This window comes from Salmo salar, chromosome ssa10 (assembly GCF_905237065.1).
Source record: "Salmo salar chromosome ssa10, Ssal_v3.1, whole genome shotgun sequence".
NCBI lineage: Eukaryota > Metazoa > Chordata > Actinopteri > Salmoniformes > Salmonidae > Salmo > Salmo salar.
The window spans coordinates 124,911,092-124,930,370 of NC_059451.1; the positions used below are offsets into that span (position 1 = coordinate 124,911,092).

Sequence of the window (19,279 nt, forward strand, 5' to 3'; positions counted from 1 at the left end):
GGTGTTTCCAGGAAGAGGCTGGATGGATCCAGAGATATCCACTGTGTAATACTGTATGGTAAACTGAATGTGTCTGTGCCTACTGTGGCCCCTCCCCCTCGGGCGCGCGGCCTACTGTACTGACGTTACAAGCCTGGTTCAGAAATGAGTGGAAAACAATTTATTAGAGAAGAATGGAATAACTTCTTCAATGCTATTTAAGGATATTATCGTGATCATGTTTCACGTTGGATGTATGAACTACAAAAAGGTTAAGATGTGTTTTTTAATCCTGGTGCCGCTCTGCTAGCTAGCTCTGGTCCATCGTGAAGTAAACTCTAGGAAGTTCAGACATTCAATGTTCCTCCATAGAAGCCGCTCCTCTTAGGTCTAATTCTGTGGATTTAATTCAGATAATGATGTCATAACAAGGTGCCCCCCCAGTGCTTCAAGCCTCCTCCGCTACCCTCACTTTCTCTTTCCCCACCCCTGCAAAATGTCATGTAAACAAATATAGCTTGCACGCGCCACAGCAAGCTGCTCTATCTTCACTGATTGGTGAAGTCATTTAATGTTCAGCTGAGGTTTAAAAGGATTCTTTCGGAGGTTTAAAATGGAACAGAAAGGGACAATATCAACTGGTACTTTTTGTGTGTTCAATCCGGTTCAGAACTTTTATTTTGTGGGTCGGGAACGGTTGAACAAAAAATAATTATGGTTCTGTTCAGAACGGAACGATTCAAATTAAAAATGTTGGTTCTAATCCCTGCTCTCCAGGCAGAGGCTGGACCCAGAGTTTGCAGACATGATCAACCCGGAGGAGGCCTGCAGGGCGGACGGCGTGGACGAGGACAGTAGCTACAGTGTGTTTGTGTCCTACATCGAGATATACAACAACTATATCTATGATCTGCTGGAGGAAGCCCCCTACGACCCCATCAAACCCAAGTAAGAAAGATGGAAATGGATATCGTTTATTATTTTTCATGTTTCAGTCAGTCTGTAGATATGGCAAGCATAACTAGTGAAATTATGGATTAAAATCCTACCCCAGCAATATAATTTTTCTCAGCATAACCCTAGATGAGGCTAATTCCTAAAATACAGTGCATTCAGAAGGTATTCAGACACCTTGACCTTTTCCACATTAATGTTACAGCCTTCTAAAATGGATTTAAAAAAATCCTCAATCTACACACAATACCCCCATAATGACAAAGCAAAAACAAGTTTAGAAATGTTTGCTAATTTATTAAATAAAAAAACAGCTATCACATTTACATCAGTAATTCAGACCCGTTACTCAGTACTTTGTTGAAGCACCTTTGGAAACAATTACAGCCTCGAGTCTTCTTGGGTATGACCCTACAAGCTTGGCACACCTGTATTTGGGGAGTTTCTCCCATTTCTTCTCTGCACAGCTATTTTCAGGTCTCTCCAGAGATGTTAGATCGGGTTCAAGTCCAGGCTCTGGCTGGGCCACTCAAGGACATTCAGAGACTTGTCCCGAAGCCACTTCGGCATTGTCTTGGCTGTGTGCTTAGGGTTGTTGTCCTGTTGGAAGGTGAACGTTCGCCCCAGTCTGAGGACCTGAGCTCTGGAGCATGTTTTCATTAAGGATCTCTCTGTACTTTGCTTTGTTCATCTTTCCTTCGATCCTGACTAGTCTCCCAGTCCCTGCCACTGAAAAACATCAGCACAGCATGATGCTGCCACCAACATGCTTCACCGTAGGGATGGTGCCAGGTTTCCTCCAGACGTGACGCTTGGCATTCAGGCCAAAGAGTTCAATATTGGTTTCATCAGACCAGAGAATCTTGTTTCTCATGGTCTGAGTCCTTTAGGTGCCTTTTGGCAAACTCCAAGAGGGCTGTCATGTGCCTTTTTACTGAGGAGTGGCTTCCATCTGGCCACTCTACCATAAAGGCCTGATTGGTGGAGTGCTGCAGAGGTGGTTGTCCTTCTGGAAGGTTCTCCCATCTCCACAGAGGAGCTCTGTCAGAGACCATCAGCTTCTTGTTTTGGTATCCTTCCCCAGATCTGTGCCTCAACACAATCCTGTCTCTGAACTCTACGGACAATTCCTTCGATCTCATGGCTTTGGTTTTTGCTCTGACATGCCCTGTCAACTGAGGGGCCTTATATAGACAGGTGTGAGCCTTTCCAAATCATGTTCAATCAATTGAATTTACCACAGGTGGACTCCAAGTTGTGGAAACATCTCAAAGATGATCAATAGAAACAGGATGCACCTGAGCTCAATTTCGAGTCTCATAGCAAAGGGTCTGAATACTTATGTAAATAAGGTATTTCTGTTTTTTATTTAATACGTTTGCAAAAAAAATGTTGTATTGTGTGTAGATTGATGGGGGGGATTATTGAATCCATTTTAGAATAAGTCTTTTAAAGTAACAATGTGGGGAAAATTGAAAGGCGTCTGGAAACTTTCTGAGTACACTGTATGATGCTCATACTAGCGATCTCTGAGCAGAGTTGAAAGGCAGTTATTTCTGGACCTACCAGCTACTGTATATACAGAGCCTTAAGATGCTACTCACACACCTTGACCTATTCCACATTTTGTTGTTACATCCTGAATTCAAAATGGATTACATTTGTTTTTTTTTCTCACCCATCTACACACAATACCTCATAATGACAAATTGAAAACATGTATTTTGACATTTTTATCAAATATATTTTAAAATTAAATACAGTAATCTCATTTACATAAGTATTCGCAAACCCAACTCAGTACTTTGTAAAAGCACCAGTGATTACAGCAGTGGGTCTTGCTGGTTAAGTATCTAAGAGCTTTCCACACCTGGATTGTGCAACATTTGCTAATTATTCTTTACAAAATTCTTCAAGCTCTGATAAATTGGTTGTGGATCATTGCTAGACAACCATTTTCAGGTCTTGGCGTAGTATTGACTTAAATCTAACTCGGCCACTCGAACATTCGCTGTCTTCTTGGTAAGCAACTCCAGTGTAGATGTGGCCTTGTGTTTTAGGTTATTGTCCTGCTGAAAGGTGAATTCATTTCCCAGTGTCTGGTGGAAAGCAGACTGAACCAGGTTTTGCCTGTGCTGAGCTCATCTCTGTACCACCACACATACAATTATCTGTAAGGTCCCTCAGTTGAGCAGTGAATTTTAAACGGATTCAACCACAAAGGGAGTTTTTCCAATGCCTCGCAAAGAAGGGCACCCATTGGTAGATAAAATAAAAAGCAGACACTGAATATCCCTTTGAGCATGGTGAAGTTTTTCAGGATAAAAATATTTATTTTTTATCCTGAAACTCCCCAGTCCTTAACGATTACAAGCATACCCATAACATGATGGAGTCACCACTATGCTTGAAAATATGGAGAGGAGTAGTCAGTAATGGGTTGTATTGGACTTTTAATTCAGGAGAAAAAAATAATTAATTTGCCACATTTTTGCAGTATTACTTTAGTGCCTTATTGCAAACAGGATGCATGTCTTGGAATATTTTTGTTCTGTATAGTCTTCCATCTTTTCACTCTGTCCTTTTAGGTTAGTTTTGTGGAGTAACTACAATGTTGTTGATCCATCCTCAGGAGAAAACTATCACAGCCATTAAACTCTGTTTTTAAAGTCACCATTGGCCTTATGGTGTAATGCCTGAGCGATTTCCTTCCTCTCCAGCAACTGAGTTAGGAAGGAATCTTTTGTAATGATACACCATCCAAAGTGTAATTAATAACTTCACCATGCTCAAAGCGATATTCAGTGTCAGCTTTTTATTTTATCTACCAATAGGTGCCCTTCTTTGCAAGGCATTGGAAAACCTCATTGGTCTTTATGGTTAAATCACTGCTCAACTGAGGGACCTTACAGATAATTGTATTTGTTGGATACAGAGATGAGGTAGTCATTCAGAAATCATGTTAAACACTATTATTGCGCACAGAGTCCATGCAACTTATGTGACTTGTTAAGCTCATGTTTACTCCTGAACTTATTTAGGCTTTCCATTCTTTTTTGGTACAAATTTCACTTTGACATTATGGGGTTATTGTGTTGTAGGCCAGTGACCATTTTTTTTAATCCATTTTAAATTCATGCTGTAACAACAATGTGGAAAAAGTCAAGGGGGTGTGAATACTTTCTGAAAGGCCACTGTATACAATTTCTACAGTGTTGAACATTTTCAAGAGCACCAGTGTTCTTCCTCACTGAGAAATAGAAAAAAAAATTGAACTACCCAGACTGCCTAGTGCTGGCCTTCTGACCAAACTGAGCAACCGGGGCAAGGACCTTGGTTAGGCAGGTGATCAATGTTGGATTCGGGGGTAAACTTTGAACATTGAGATTCTAAAGACATAATAGATCAGAAGCCGTGTGTGTGTGTGTGTATATAAAGAAGTGAAAGAGGGTTTTATGACAGAAGGTAATAGTTCTCTGTAGAAAGACAGATGGTTTTGGAATGTGTTGGGTGGACGGGAGGAGGTCACAGAATTTCTATAGGGGAAGCGGATGGACATCTGTGGATTAGGCGAAGGAGGGGTTGAGGTCAGATCCCATGAAGGGAGTAATAAGGGTTTTACTATCCTCTTCCTGTGGAACCATAAGATGTAAGGATTGTAGCGAGGGAGGTGTGTCTTAAGTGGGATATATATATATATATATATATACCTGTGATGGTGAGAAATGTTTTGCTGTCTGAATACAGCTGTACAGAACCTTTGGGAAGAATTTAAACTTGGTTAAAGCTTCTCTAGTGTCCGTGAGTTATTTACTCTGGAAAACATTTAGAACCTAAACACCAAGAACCGTGACCATTCTGACAGAACTAGTTCCTTGGCTGAGATGGGAGAGCCTGCCAGAAGGTCAAGTCTCTACAGTACTTCACCAATCTGGGCTTTTTAAGGAGAGTGACCAGACAGAAGCCACTCCTGGGGGGGAAAAGGCACATGACAGCACGCCTGGACTTTACAAAAAACGCATGAGAAAGAGGAAGCCTGAGATCATAAGGTACAAGATTGTGATCTGATGAGACAAATTTGATTTATTTTGCCTGATTGCAAAGTGCTATGTTTGGAAGAACCAAGCACAGCTCATCACCCATCTAACACCAGGGACTGGGAGACTGGTGAGGATAGAGGGAGCAATCAATGGAGCCAAATGCAGGCAAATCCTTAACGAGAACCTGCTTCAGAGTGCAAACGACCTTAGACTGGGGGCGAAGATTTACGCACCAACAGGACAATGGCCCCAAGCATACAGCCAAACCAATGCTGGAATGGCTTCAGAACAAGAATTGGAAAGTCTGAGTGGCCCAGCGGAAGCAGAGACTTGAATCCCATTGAAAATCTATGGAAAGACTTGAAGATTGCTGTTCACCGCCTCCCCCCCCATCTAACTTAACAGAGCTTGAGAAAATCTACAAGGAAGAATGGGAGGAAATCCCCAAATCCAGATGTGCAAAGCTGATACAGACATACCCAAGACGACTCAAAGCTGATACAGACATACCCAGGACGACTCAAAGCTGATACAGACATACCCAGGACGACTCAAAGCTGATACAGACATACCCAGGACGACTCAGAGCTGATACAGACATACCCAGGACGACTCAGAGCTGATACAGACATACCCAGGATGACTCAAAGCTGATACAGACATACCCAGGACGACTCAGAGCTGATACAGACATACCCAGGACGACTCAGAGCTGGTACAGACATACCCAGGACGACTCAGAGCTGGTACAGACATACCCAGGACGACTCAGAGCTGGTACAGACATACCCAGGACGACTCAGAGCTGGTACAGACATACCCAGGACGACTCAGAGCTGATACAGACATACCCAGGACGACTCAGAGCTGGTACAGACATACCCAGGAAGACTCAGAGCTGGTACAGACATACCCAGGACGACTCAGAGCTGATACAGACATACCCAGGACGACTCAGAGCTGATACAGACATACCCAGGACGACTCAGAGCTGATACAGACATACCCAGGACGACTCAGAGCTGATACAGACATACCCAGGACGACTCAGAGCTGATACAGACATACCCAGGACGACTCAGAGCTGATACAGACATACCCAGGACGACTCAGAGCTGATACAGACATACCCAGGACGACTCAGAGCTGATACAGACATACCCAGGACGACTCAGAGCTGATACAGACATACCCAGGACGACTCAGGGCTGATACAGACATACCCAGGACGACTCAGGGCTGATACAGACATACCCAGGACGACTCAGGGCTGATACAGACATACCCAGGACGACTCAGGGCTGTAATTCCTGCCAAAGGTGCTTCTAAGAAGTACTGACTCAGGGGTGTGAATACTTATGCAAATTAGATTTCTGTATTTCATTTATTTAAGAAAAATGCAAACATTACTAAAAACTTGTTTTCACTTTGTCATTATGGGGTATTGTGTGTAGATAGGTGAGAGAGAGAACAATTATTTCATCCACTTGGAATTCAGGCTGTAGCACAACAATGTGGAATAAGTCAAGGGGTATGAATAATTTCAGAAGGCACTGTATGATATTGCTTCAAATCAGAGTAGTAGCTAGTTCCTGGTCCTACTGGCTACTGTAAGGTATAGTTTCATATTAGAGTAGTAGCTGTTTCCCAGTCCTACTGGCTACTGTAAGGTATAGTTTCATATTAGAGTAGTAGCTGTCTCCCGGTCCTAGTAGAGGAGGAGCTGTCTCCCGGTCCTAGTAGAGGAGGAGCTGTCTCCCGGTCCTAGTAGAGGAGGAGCTGTCTCCCGGTCCCAGTAGCTACTTACTGTAAGGTATAGTTTCCTACTAGAGTAGTAGCTATTTCCTGGTCCTACTGGCTACTGTAAGGTATAGTTTCCTATCAGAGTAGTAGCTATTTCCTGGTCCTACTGGCTACTGTAAGGTATAGTTTCCTTCAAGTATCTTTTCTCCTACTGGCTACTGTAAGGTATAGTTTCCTATCAGAGTAGTAGCTATTTCCCGGTCCTACTGGCTACTGTAAGGTATAGTTTCCAATCAGAGTAGTTATTGCAGTCAGATGAAAATGTTCCTGTGTTCCTTACTTTGTTAGGTGGAATGGTGGAGGTACTCCTCAGAGGCAGCCCAACCAAGAGTTCATGTATGTCACATATATAGAGCATTCTCATTTAGCTACATGTCTAATATATACCCTAATACAGAAGCTTGAATGTTGCAACCTGGAAGTGTTCATTTAGTTGTATGGAATTGTCTGTTGTGCTCCTTGTGCTTTGTAGTAGTAGTAGTAGTAGTAGAACTGCTTCATTTAATCATGTTGAATGCTCTGTTGCTTTGTTTGGGTATGTTGCTTGTCTTTCTATGTTGCTTTAGTCTTGCCTGTCCTAATGCTTTCTGTGGCTGTCATAATACACTGCATTAGTCTGGTCCCAGATCTGTTTGTTCTGTTACGAATGACCATAGTTGTTGGCCAGATGACACAAACAGATCTGGGACCAGGCTAGCTCAGCAATATCAGTCAGTTGACACTCTGTCTGTCTCTCTGTAGACCGCCCCAGTCTAAGCTCCTAAGAGAAGACCAGAACCACAACATGTACGTGGCCGGGTGCACCGAGGTAGAAGTTAAGTCTACAGAAGAGGCCTTTGAGGTGTTCTGGAGAGGTAAGATCGTCTCAAACCTTCACTAAACATGTAATCAATTACATTTTATTCAAGGGCGCAGCCCGATTCTGACCATTTTGCACAATTATTGGGGGGGGGAGGGATTGGTCTGTCTGTATATGCAGCCATTAACCTCTCTGGGATTTGTGGGATGCTAGCGTCCCACCTCGACAACAGCCAGTGAAATTGCAGGGCGCCAAATTCAAACAAATCTCATAATGAAAATTCCTCCAACATACAAGTATTATACACCATTTTAAAGATAAACTTCTTGTTAATCCAACCACAGTGTCTGATTTCAAAAAGGCTTTACAGCGAAAGCACACTGTGCGATTATGTTAGGACAGCGCCTAGCCACAAAAAACCATAGACATTTTCCAGCCAAGGAGAGGGCTCACAAAAGTCAGAAATAGCGATTTAAATTAATCACTAACCTTTGATCTTCATCTGGTGGCACTCCCAGGACTCCATGTTACACAATAAATGTTTGTTTTGTTCAATAAAGTCCCTCTTTATGTCCAAAAACCTCAGTTTTAAATTATGATCAGTAATGCATTGTCTCAAATAACATCCGGTGAAATTGCAGAGCCAAATGACAGAAATACTCATCAACATCGATGAAAGATACACGTGTTGTTCATGGGATTAAAGATCAACTTCTTGTTAATCCAGCCGCTGTGTCAGATTTCAAAAAGGCTTTACGGCGAAAGCAAACCATGCGATTATCTGAGGACAGCACCCCATCAAACAAACACAGACCATCATATTTCATCCCGCCAGGCGCGACATAAAACTCAGAAATAACGATATAATTCATGCCTTACCTTTGAAGAGCTTCTTTTGTTGGCACTCCAATATGTCCCATAAACATCACAAAATGGTCCTTTTGTTCGATTTAATTCCGTCGTTATATCTCCAAAATGTCTATTTATTTGGCGCGTTTGATTCAGGAAAAACACCGGTTCCAACTCACACAACATGACGACAAAATATCAAATTTACCTGTAAACTTTGTCCAAACATTTCAAACAACTTTCCTAATACAACTTTAGGTATTTTTTAACGTAAATAATCGATAACATTTAAGACTGGATAAACTGCGTTCAATATCGGAGGAAAACAAAATGGAGAGTGCTTTCAGATCACGCGCCTCTATCAAACAGTACACTTCCCTCGACCCTCGTTCTGAACTGCCTTACTTCTTCATTTCACAAAGGAAAAACATCAACCAATTTCTAAAGACTGTTGACATCCAGTGGAAGCGATAGGAACTGCAAGCAAGTGCCTTAGAAATCTAGATCCCCATAGAAAACCCATTGAAAAGAGAGTGACCTCAAAAAAAGAAAATCCTGGTTGGTTTGTCCTCGGAGTTTCCTGCCAAATAAGTTCTGTTATACACAGACATCATTCAAACAGTTTTAAACTTCAGAGTGTTTTCTATCCAAATCTACTAATAATATGCATATCCTAGCTTCTGGGCCTGAGTAGCAGGCAGTTTACTTTGGGTATGCTTTTCATCCAGACGTGAAAATACCGCCCCCTATCCCTAGAGAGGTTAAAGCCCTTTTTTACAGCAATACTGTTTTCTTAAAGTGCTTTACTCATCCTAGCCACCCAGAGACCAAGTAACATTTGTATACTATCACAACCCATCCATTCTGTGTTTGACATGGGCCCTATCATGTTCTTGAGTAGGTAATTGAGGTTGGTTGGGTGATTTTGGTCGAACTTCATCTCCCGTTTCCTTGTTTATAAGTTGGAAGAAGAGGCGTATCGCCAACACTCAGCTCAACAGAGGGTCCAGTCTCTCCCACAGTGTGACGTTGTATAGATGGTAGGTTGACTGTGTCTGGTTATGTTACAGGACAGAAGAAGAGGCGTATCGCCAACACTCAGCTCAACAGAGAGTCTAGTCGCTCCCACAGTGTCTTCATCATCAAACTGGCCCAGGCCCCTCTAGATGCAGATGGGGACAACATCTTACAGGTAATATCATATATATATATATATGGCCCTTTTATCTCATCTCTTTCTCGTCAATGGAATCAGACAAGAATCCCACTCCTTAACGACTCTGTTGGTCTGACCAATCGGAATCCATGTTTCAAGATTGTTTTGATCACGTGGACTGGGAAATGTTCCGGGTCACCTCCTGAGAATAGCATTGACGTATACAATGTCAGTGACGGGTTCATCAGGAAGTACATGGAGGATGTTGTTCCTACTGTGACTGGGTTCATCAGGAAGTGGATAGAGGATGTTGTTCCCACTGTGACTGGGTTCATCAGGAAGTGGATAGAGGATGTTGTTCCCACTGTGACTGGGTTCATCAGGAAGTGGATAGAGGATGTTGTTCCCACTGTGACTGGGTTCATCAGGAAGTGGATAGAGGATGTTGTTCCCACTGTGACTGGGTTCATCAGGAAGTGGATAGAGGATGTTGTTCCCACTGTGACTGGGTTCATCAGGAAGTGGATATAGGATGTTGTTCCTACTGTGACTGGGTTCATCAGGAAGTGGATAGAGGATGTTGTTCCTACTGTGACTGGGTTCATCAGGAAGTGGATAGAGGATGTTGTTCCCACTGTGACTGGGTTCATCAGGAAGTACATGGAGGATGTTGTTCCTACTGTGACTGGGTTCATCAGGAAGTGGATAGAGGATGTTGTTCCCACTGTGACTGGGTTCATCAGGAAGTGGATAGAGGATGTTGTTCCTACTGTGACTGGGTTCATCAGGAAGTGGATAGAGGATGTTGTTCCCACTGTGACTGGGTTCATCAGGAAGTGGATAGAGGATGTTGTTCCCACTGTGACTGGGTTCATCAGGAAGTGGATAGAGGATGTTGTTCCCACTGTGACTGGGTTCATCAGGAAGTGGATAGAGGATGTTGTTCCTACTGTGACTGGGTTCATCAGTAAGTGGATAGAGGATGTTGTTCCCACTGTGACTGGGTTCATCAGGAAGTGGATAGAGGATGTTGTTCCTACTGTGACTGGGTTCATCAGGAAGTGGATAGAGGATGTTGTTCCCACTGTGACTGGGTTCATCAGGAAGTGGATAGAGGATGTTGTTCCCACTGTGACTGGGTTCATCAGGAAGTGGATAGAGGATGTTGTTCCCACTGTGACTGGGTTCATCAGGAAGTGGATAGAGGATGTTGTTCCCACTGTGACTGGGTTCATCAGGAAGTGGATAGAGGATGTTGTTCCCACTGTGACTGGGTTCATCAGGAAGTGGATAGAGGATGTTGTTCCCACTGTGACTGGGTTCATCAGGAAGTGGATAGAGGATGTTGTTCCCACTGTGACTGGGTTCATCAGGAAGTGGATAGAGGATGTTGTTCCCACTGTGACTGGGTTCATCAGGAAGTGGATAGAGGATGTTGTTCCCACTGTGACTGGGTTCATCAGGAAGTGGATAGAGGATGTTGTTCCCACTGTGACTGGGTTCATCAGGAAGTGGATGGAGGATGTTGTTCCTACTGTGACTGGGTTCATCAGGAAGTGGATAGAGGATGTTGTTCCCACTGTGACTGGGTTCATCAGGAAGTGGATAGAGGATGTTGTTCCCACTGTGACTGGGTTCATCAGGAAGTGGATAGAGGATGTTGTTCCCACTGTGACTGGGTTCATCAGGAAGTGGATAGAGGATGTTGTGGGAGGAGAGGAGGTGAAGGCCCTGGTGGAGTGGTGGCAGGAAATATAATGTCTCCCTCAACGTCAAACAAAACGAAGGAGTTGATCGTGGACTTCAGGACACAGCAGAGGGATCCACGGCCATCAGACTGTTATATAGTCACCACTAGCCAGCCCCTGCCCAGTACCCAGCCCTGAACTTTAGTCAGTGTAACTAGCCAGCCCTGAACTTTAGTCAGTGTAACTAGCCAGCCCTGAACTTTAGTCAGTGTTACTAGCCAGCCCTGAACTTTAGTCAGTGTAACTAGCCAGCCCTGAACTTTAGTCAGTGTAACTAGCCAGCCCTGAACTTTAGTCAGTGTAACTAGCCAGCCCTGAACTTTAGTCAGTGTTACTAGCCAGCCCTGAACTTTAGTCAGTGTTACTAGCCAGCCCTGAACTTTAGTCAGTGTTACTAGCCAGCCCTGAACTTTAGTCAGTGTTACTAGCCAGCCCTGAACTTTAGTCAGTGTTACTAGCCAACTACCACCCTGTACTCAACCCTGTACCAGGCATAAAATGAACACCTGCCAATTTACATTTACGTCATTTAGCAGACGCTCTTATCCAGAGCGACTTACAAATTGGTGCATTCACCTTATGATATCCAGTGGAACAACCACTTTACAATAGTGCATCTAAATCTTTTAAGGGGGGGTTAGAAGGATTACTTTATCCTATCCCAGGTATTCCTTGAAGAGGTGGGGTTTCAGGTGTCTCCGGAAGGTGGTGATTGACTCCGCTGTCCTGGCGTCGTGAGGGAGCTTGTTCGGTATTGGCGTGTAAGAATGTCTATTTCACCAATGGCGTTGCTAGGTGGTGAGTTTGTAGGGCTCTACAGGGCATTACATTCGCAAACAAAAATACTCAAGTATGAGTGAGTTGCCATTTTTATTGTATAATGCCGCAGTAGCTGTTTTCAAAGTATTTCTGCGGTTTTGTTTCATAGCTGCTAATCTCTTGGCTATTTACATTGTTTAGTTTAACATTGTTTAGTTTACAAGCGCTGTTGTTCATTTAAAATAGGCTTCGACACCTGAAAGCATGATTTGGCCACAGAGGATCAGTAGCTTGTCAAATTTTAAAACCGATGGATTGTTTTAAGGACCCCTCCAATTAGGGCAGAGCCCGGGGCGAATACTAAATCAGCCTATTGATTGTTGAGTTGCGACTGTCAGTGAAAAGCAAACCGACCAAGCCAGGCGTATCGCAATGTTTGGAAAATACAATCGCGGGAAAAACTTTTTTGTTATACAAATTCTCCACTTAATTGAGCGAAAAAGTATTGTATCTTATTGGCACCAGAGGAGAACATGGGCCATATCCCCTGTGAGTGTGCAATATTCACTGTCATTATCATTGGGCTAGTTCCACTTTTTGTTTTGTTTTTGGACATTCATTTCCTCCTCCAGGTTAGATGTATTTTGTATTGTATTTATCTCCACTTTTTGTAGGGCGATTTAAAACAAAAAAATAAAAAATTTATAAAAATAAAAGTTATATATTTTATTTAAAAAAATAATTTTTATATATATATTTTTTTATATAGATCAGACAACGTTGTCAGTGTCAGCAGAGTAGACTAGCCTGTCATTTGTTCTATTAAAAAATACTCTGCTAATGTTTCCAGCCATGTAGAATCGCATGAAACGTGTTTTATAAAAGGTCAACATGTTCCTGTGCAAAGAAAATAGATGAAATGTTCTGCAAACCAGTGATTGAATTATATTATCAGCCTAAATTATGACACCAACCTAATAATCACATTAGGAATAGTAGGCTAACTTGCATAATTCTGAAAATGCGTGGATGCATGGACACTTTTATTATAAAGGGGAATTTTTATGGTGAACATTTGCTTCCCCAAACTTGAAACCCACTCGTCGCCTTTGTTTAAAATACCTGTCCTAATTTACTTTTCCTCAGCCAACTAGACGAGTAATGAACAGCTAAATCACTAACCTATGTCAATCTACTATCCCCCATAGTACAAAAGTTGACCTGTTTTTATTATTGGTCAGCTCGTCGTTCCTTGCAAGAAAGAAATGGCCTATTCCAAACTGACTCTCGGACCGTTGTGGAGCGGTAGATCCCAAAACGTTAAAAGCATTCTGGCTCAAGCAACAGATCAGATCGTTTAGCATAAAATGTTGATGAACTTATTATTTCTTCACATTATAAATGCAGCAATGTGCATAAAGCAGTAGGCTACGAGAGAATTTCTAGCTATTTTTTTTATCGTTGCCATTGTTTTTTTTTATTTACACACGATTGCCTTTAGAATTGTTGCACAATATGAAAGCATGTTTCACTCCAGCAGCAAGAAACGGCTGTTTTGAGCCGTGGCGGCGGTGGTTTTGAGCCGTGGCGGCGGCGGTTTTCAGCTCTACATCCGCTGGCATTTCAATCAATGAAGAGGCTAAAATTCATTATTTCGCAATGGGATTTTTTCTCCCCCTTGGACCCGAACAATTGGCCGTCGCCAATTTTATTTATCGGCAAAAGTAAATAACATCCAAAAGCCAGCTATTACCGGCTAATGGAAACTGTGCTATGTACATAGTCATTGGACACTGGTCACTTTTTAATAATGTTTACATCAGGCATTCACAAACTTTTTTTTGTCCCATGACCCCATTTTGATATCGGGGGAAATTCTGTGACCCCATTTTGATATCGGGGAAATTCTGTGACCCCAACCATGTGAAAAAAATTGTTAGCAGCAGTCAATGTTGACTTTTTTATTTGGAGGCTACAGCAGCCAATTGAAAAACATGAACAGTATTTCTGATTGTCTTCTCAACTCACCATCAGATACTGTTTAATGTGTGGCTATGATGATAGTCAATTTCAAACTAGTCTTACATTATGTATCTTATCCTCACCACCACTAATGAGATGGGTGTGGCTTGATGCATGTCGCGTCAGAGCTTCTCAAAGTCAGGGGGCGTGGTCGACAGTGCCAGCCTGGATGGATATTTGGTTTTAATTCAGACGAGAGCACTGAATCCAGCTTCACACAGATATGAGCTGGCGTCGTGTACCATGAGTTTAATGGAGTTGGAAGTCTAAGATTTCCCAGGTCTGGGTTCCCCTCTTGTTTTGAACGCAGCACTAATGCTCAGAGGGAAGACGGCAGGGGTGTTCCCTTTGAGTCAGGACCCAAAACCCCTCCGTAGTGACCCGGGAATGTGTTGTCTGCAGCATTCGGTCACATGACAGCTCGATCAGCTGTTGGATTTCACTCACTGGCATGTCAACTGAGCCAAACGGATTGGGAAGTAGGTCCCAAAGGGCTCTTTCCAGCGTTAGAGGTGAGCATTCATAACTTGTGTGGGACACTGGTGCTCTTTTCTGTTAGAAACATGCACAGCCAAGGGAAGAGGGTAAGAATTATTTCCTCTGACTCGATCACTCATCTGCAGAATGTTTTTGTATTTCCCATGCATGCGTGCTAAGCTAACCTATGGATTTTATTTTTTAAAAGATGATCCTACATAGCTAAATGATCCTATCTGGAAGTTGGCAGATGGGTGGTAACGAGTCGCGTCACGTTTCCGTGAGAAGAGCGATTTTTCGGGATGTCTCCTGGTCTGCCAAACACTGTTGTAGCTTTGCCACCTTCCACCGCAGATGTGAAAGACTGGCATCGACATATCTCTAGCCTAAACAGATGACTTTATATGGGGGTTGTATTATTAAGATCATTTTGTTTTCTGTGGGGGTGTGGACATGGACTATAGGGGGGGTAAAAATAACTTTGTCTAGTTGAAGAGTAAATATGTATAAATGTTTTTACTTTGTGTGCTCAGGATAAGAACCAGGTGAGCGTCAGCCAGCTGTGCCTGGTTGACTTGGCGGGGAGTGAGCGCACAAGCAGGACTCGGGCCGAGGGCAACCGCCTCAGAGAAGCAGGTGGGTTCTAGTCACTTCCCATTCAACAATGTCAGGGTTCTTCCCAGGATGTTTTAACAAGGTGGGGCTTCTGAGTACGGTGGGAGGGAGGGCCTTTTGAACACCTGAAACTGCCATCTAGGTAATGGTATTAAACAAAGGGCAGTCTTTGGGGAACCCTGAGTATAAATGTTATTATTAAACAAAGGGCAGTCTTTGGGGAACCCTGAGGTTAAATGTTATTATTAAACAAAGGGCAGTCTTTGGGGAACCCTGAGGTTAAATGTTATTATTAAACAAAGGGCAGTCTTTGGGGAGACCCTGAGGTTAAATGTTATTATTAAACAAAGGGCAGTCTTTGGGGAGAACCCTGAGGTTAAATGTTATTATTAAACAAAGGGCAGTCTTTGGAGAACCCTGAGGTTAAATGTTATTATTAAACAAAGGGCAATCTTTGGGGAGAACCCTGAGGTTAAATGTTATTATTATTAAACAAAGGGCAGTCTTTGGGGAGAACCCTGAGGTTAAATGTTATTATTAAACAAAGGGCAGTCTTTGGGGAACCCTGAGGTTAAATGTTATTATTAAACAAAGGGCAGTCTTTGGGGAACCCTGAGGTTAAATGTTATTATTAAACAAAGGGCAGTCTTTGGGGAACCCTGAGGTTAAATGTTATTATTAAACAAAGGGCAGTCTTTGGGGAGAACCCTGAGGTTAAATGTTATTATTAAACAAAGGGCAGTCTTTGGGGAGAACCCTGAGGTTAAATGTTATTATTAAACAAAGGGCAGTCTTTGGGGAACCCTGAGGTTAAATGTTATTATTAAACAAAGGGCAGTCTTTGGGGAGAACCCTGAGGTTAAATGTTATTATTAAACAAAGGGCAGTCTTTGGGGAACCCTGAGGTTAAATGTTATTATTAAACAAAGGGCAGTCTTTGGGGAGAACCCTGAGGTTAAATGTTATTATTAAACAAAGGGCAGTCTTTGGGGAACCCTGAGGTTAAATGTTATTATTAAACAAAGGGCAGTCTTTGGGGAACCCTGAGGTTAAATGTTATTATTAAACAAAGGGCAGTCTTTGGGGAGACCCTGAGGTTAAATGTTATTATTAAACAAAGGGCAGTCTTTGGGGGGAACCCTGAGGTTAAATGTTATTATTAAACAAAGGGCAGTCTTTGGGGGGAACCCTGAGGTTAAATGTTATTATTAAACAAAGGGCTGTCTTTGGGGAACCCTGAGTATAAATCTTATCCACTACCAGGAAACATCGGTTTTTACTTGGACAGCTGAAGAAAGCTGACATTTATCTTCAGGAAATATGCCTTTTCTACTTGTAAGTTGAAATGTATATTTCTGTATATTTTCAGGTAACATCAACCAGTCGCTCATGACTTTGAGGACGTGTATCGAAGTGCTTCGGGAGAATCAAATGTGTGGCACAAACAAGGTTCGGATTGCATGTAATACATTCTGGACCATTTATGTACTCCATACTACCCTTGTGTTCTGTATATGATGCTGTAGGCAGTGGAACAAACTATGTACCTTTGGGGATATTTATCTTTACTACACCACATTATCTTTATCTGGCAGTATACTGTACTGCTCTGTATTTGGCGGAGTAGACAGGCCATGCTGTATCATAGGGTTCATCATTTGGCAGAGTAGACAGGCCATCCTGTATCATAGGGTTCATCATTTGGCAGAGTAGACAGGCCATGCTGTATCATAGGGTCTGTATTTGGCAGAGTAGACAGGCCATGCTGTATCATAGGGTCTGTATTTGGCAGAGTAGACAGGCCATGCTGCATCATAGGGTCTGTATTTGGCAGAGTAGACAGGCCATGCTGTATCATAGGGTCTGTATTTGGCAGAGTAGACAGGCCATGCTGTATCATAGGGTCTGTATTTGGCAGAGTAGACAGGCCATGCTGTATCATAGGGTCTGTATTTGGCAGAGTAGACAGGCCATGCTGTATCATAGGGTCTGTATTTGGCAGAGTAGACGGGCCATGCTGCATCATAGGGTCTGTATTTGGCAGAGTAGACAGGCCATGCTGTATCATAGGGTCTGTATTTGGCAGAGTAGACAGGCCATGCTGTATCATAGGGTCTGTATTTGGCAGAGTAGACAGGCCATGCTGTATCATAGGGTCTGTATTTGGCAGAGTAGACAGGCCATGCTGTATCATAGGGTCTGTATTTGGCAGAGTAGACAGGCCATGCTGTATCATAGGGTCTGTATTTGGCAGAGTAGACAGGCCATGCTGTATCATAGGGTCTGTATTTGGCAGAGTAGACGGGCCATGCTGTATCATAGGGTCTGTATTTGGCAGAGTAGACAGGCCATGCTGTATCATAGGGTCTGTATTTGGCAGAGTAGACAGGCCATGCTGTATCATAGGTTCATCATTTGGCAGAGTAGACAGGCCATGCTGTATCATAGGGTCTGTATTTGGCAGAGTAGACAGGCCATGCTGTATCATAGGGTCTGTATTTGGCAGAGTAGACAGGCCATGCTGTATCATAGGGTCTATCATTTGGCAGAGTAGACAGGCCATGCTGTATCATAGGGTCTGTATTTGGCAGAGTAGACAGGCCATGCTGTATCATAGGGTCTGTATTTGGCAGAGTAGACAGGCCATGCTGTATCATAGGGTCTGTATTTGGCAGAGTAGACAGGCCATGCTGCATCATAGGGTCATCATATGGTTGCTGTGCAGGTTTTGGGCCTAACAAAAATGGTTGCTATGCAGGCTGGCTAATGTCTGAAGCTACAAAAGTCTACAGTTGGAAGGGCAGCAAATGAACAGAATTAGAAATTAGGCTAGTAATTTAATAGGATCTTTATGAGCAAACTCTCCATTTGTCTAGTTTCATGGCTTTTTATTTACTTTGATATATCCATGATAATGTTGTGGTATGATTTCCCCTGGATCAGGAAACGAACACAGCTTTCTCTGTGCAGGCCAGCGTCAATTTCACAGCTTTCTCTGTGCAGGCCAGCTTCAATTTCACAGCTTTCTCTGTGCAGGCCAGCTTCAATTTCACAGCGTTCTCTGTGCAGGCCAGCTTCAATTTCACAGCTTTCTCTGTGCAGGCCAGATTCAATTTCAAAAGTTAAACATTGTTTTCCGAGGTCAGGCGTACAGCAAGGTTTATACAAACCATAACTATTGAAAATCAAATGCTAGGCTAGAAGAAGCATGTCGTATTGCTTATAAAAACATTGGTCGCATGTCGGAGAGAATGTTGGTCTCCTGTTGTTGGTCTGTGTGAATCCTTAGGACTAAAGTTTAGCCCGGGGTTAACAACGGCTGGTGTGAACACATGCTAGTCCAGCCCAGAGGCCAGTCTAGCCTGGGGCTGAGAACAAGGCACCGTGAACAGGCCTAATGTAAAGGTTTCTCTCCTCCACACACAGATGGTTCCATACCGGGACTCCAAGGTGACTCACTTGTTCAAGAACTACTTTGACGGGGAGGGTAAAGTACGGATGGTTGTATGTGTCAATCCTAAAGCCGACGACTATGAAGAAACCATGGTGAGTCCATTATCCCCTACATGGAATAATTCTCCCGCTGTTTAGGTTCTGTTTTTAGGAATGTATGCGTCTTTGTGCCTTACATTCTTCTATGGCGACAAAATGACTGCTTTTGATTGAACCCACAATCTTGGCTTTGTGAGCTCCATGCTTTTACTTACTGAGCCACACCGGTCCATGTGTGATCTGTCTGATACCCCGTTTGTTTCTGCAGCTGGTGATGCGTTTTGCTGAGATGACCCAGGAAGTAGAGGTAGCCAGGCCCGTGGACAGGCCCATCTGTGGCTTCGCTGCTGGGCGCCGGCAGAAAAACCAAGCCTTCAAAGACGAGCTGTCGCGACGTCTGGAGGAACGAGGAGGTCCTGTCGACGCAGGTAGAGAGGGTGGCTGCTGCACTTTGAGTAATAATATAGATCATGCCGCTTGCCTGATGCTTTTATTCAAAGTCACTCACGGTACAGTGACGGTATACAGCGTCTTCAGAAAGTATTCATACCCCTTATTCCACGTTTTGTTACAGCCTGAATTCAAC

The 19,279-nt window shown here is 43.1% G+C and overlaps 1 protein-coding gene across 4 annotated transcripts in view; it reads left to right on the forward strand.

The window, feature by feature from the left end:
* kif23 (kinesin family member 23) overlaps nt 1-19,279 on the forward strand; it is a 57,071-nt gene that overhangs the window by 9,414 nt on the left and 28,378 nt on the right. For 2 of the 4 annotated variants that reach the window (XM_045688590.1, XM_045688592.1), the window contains exons 7-14: nt 757-927; nt 7,065-7,112; nt 7,518-7,630; nt 9,495-9,616; nt 15,120-15,222; nt 16,571-16,650; nt 18,628-18,747; nt 18,962-19,121. In XM_045688590.1, the coding sequence (XP_045544546.1) occupies nt 757-927; nt 7,065-7,112; nt 7,518-7,630; nt 9,495-9,616; nt 15,120-15,222; nt 16,571-16,650; nt 18,628-18,747; nt 18,962-19,121 (917 nt within the window). The remainder of the gene's footprint in view (nt 1-756; nt 928-7,064; nt 7,113-7,517; nt 7,631-9,494; nt 9,617-15,119; nt 15,223-16,570; nt 16,651-18,627; nt 18,748-18,961; nt 19,122-19,279) is intronic. The other 2 variants (XM_045688591.1, XM_045688593.1) reach the window with 1 other exon arrangement.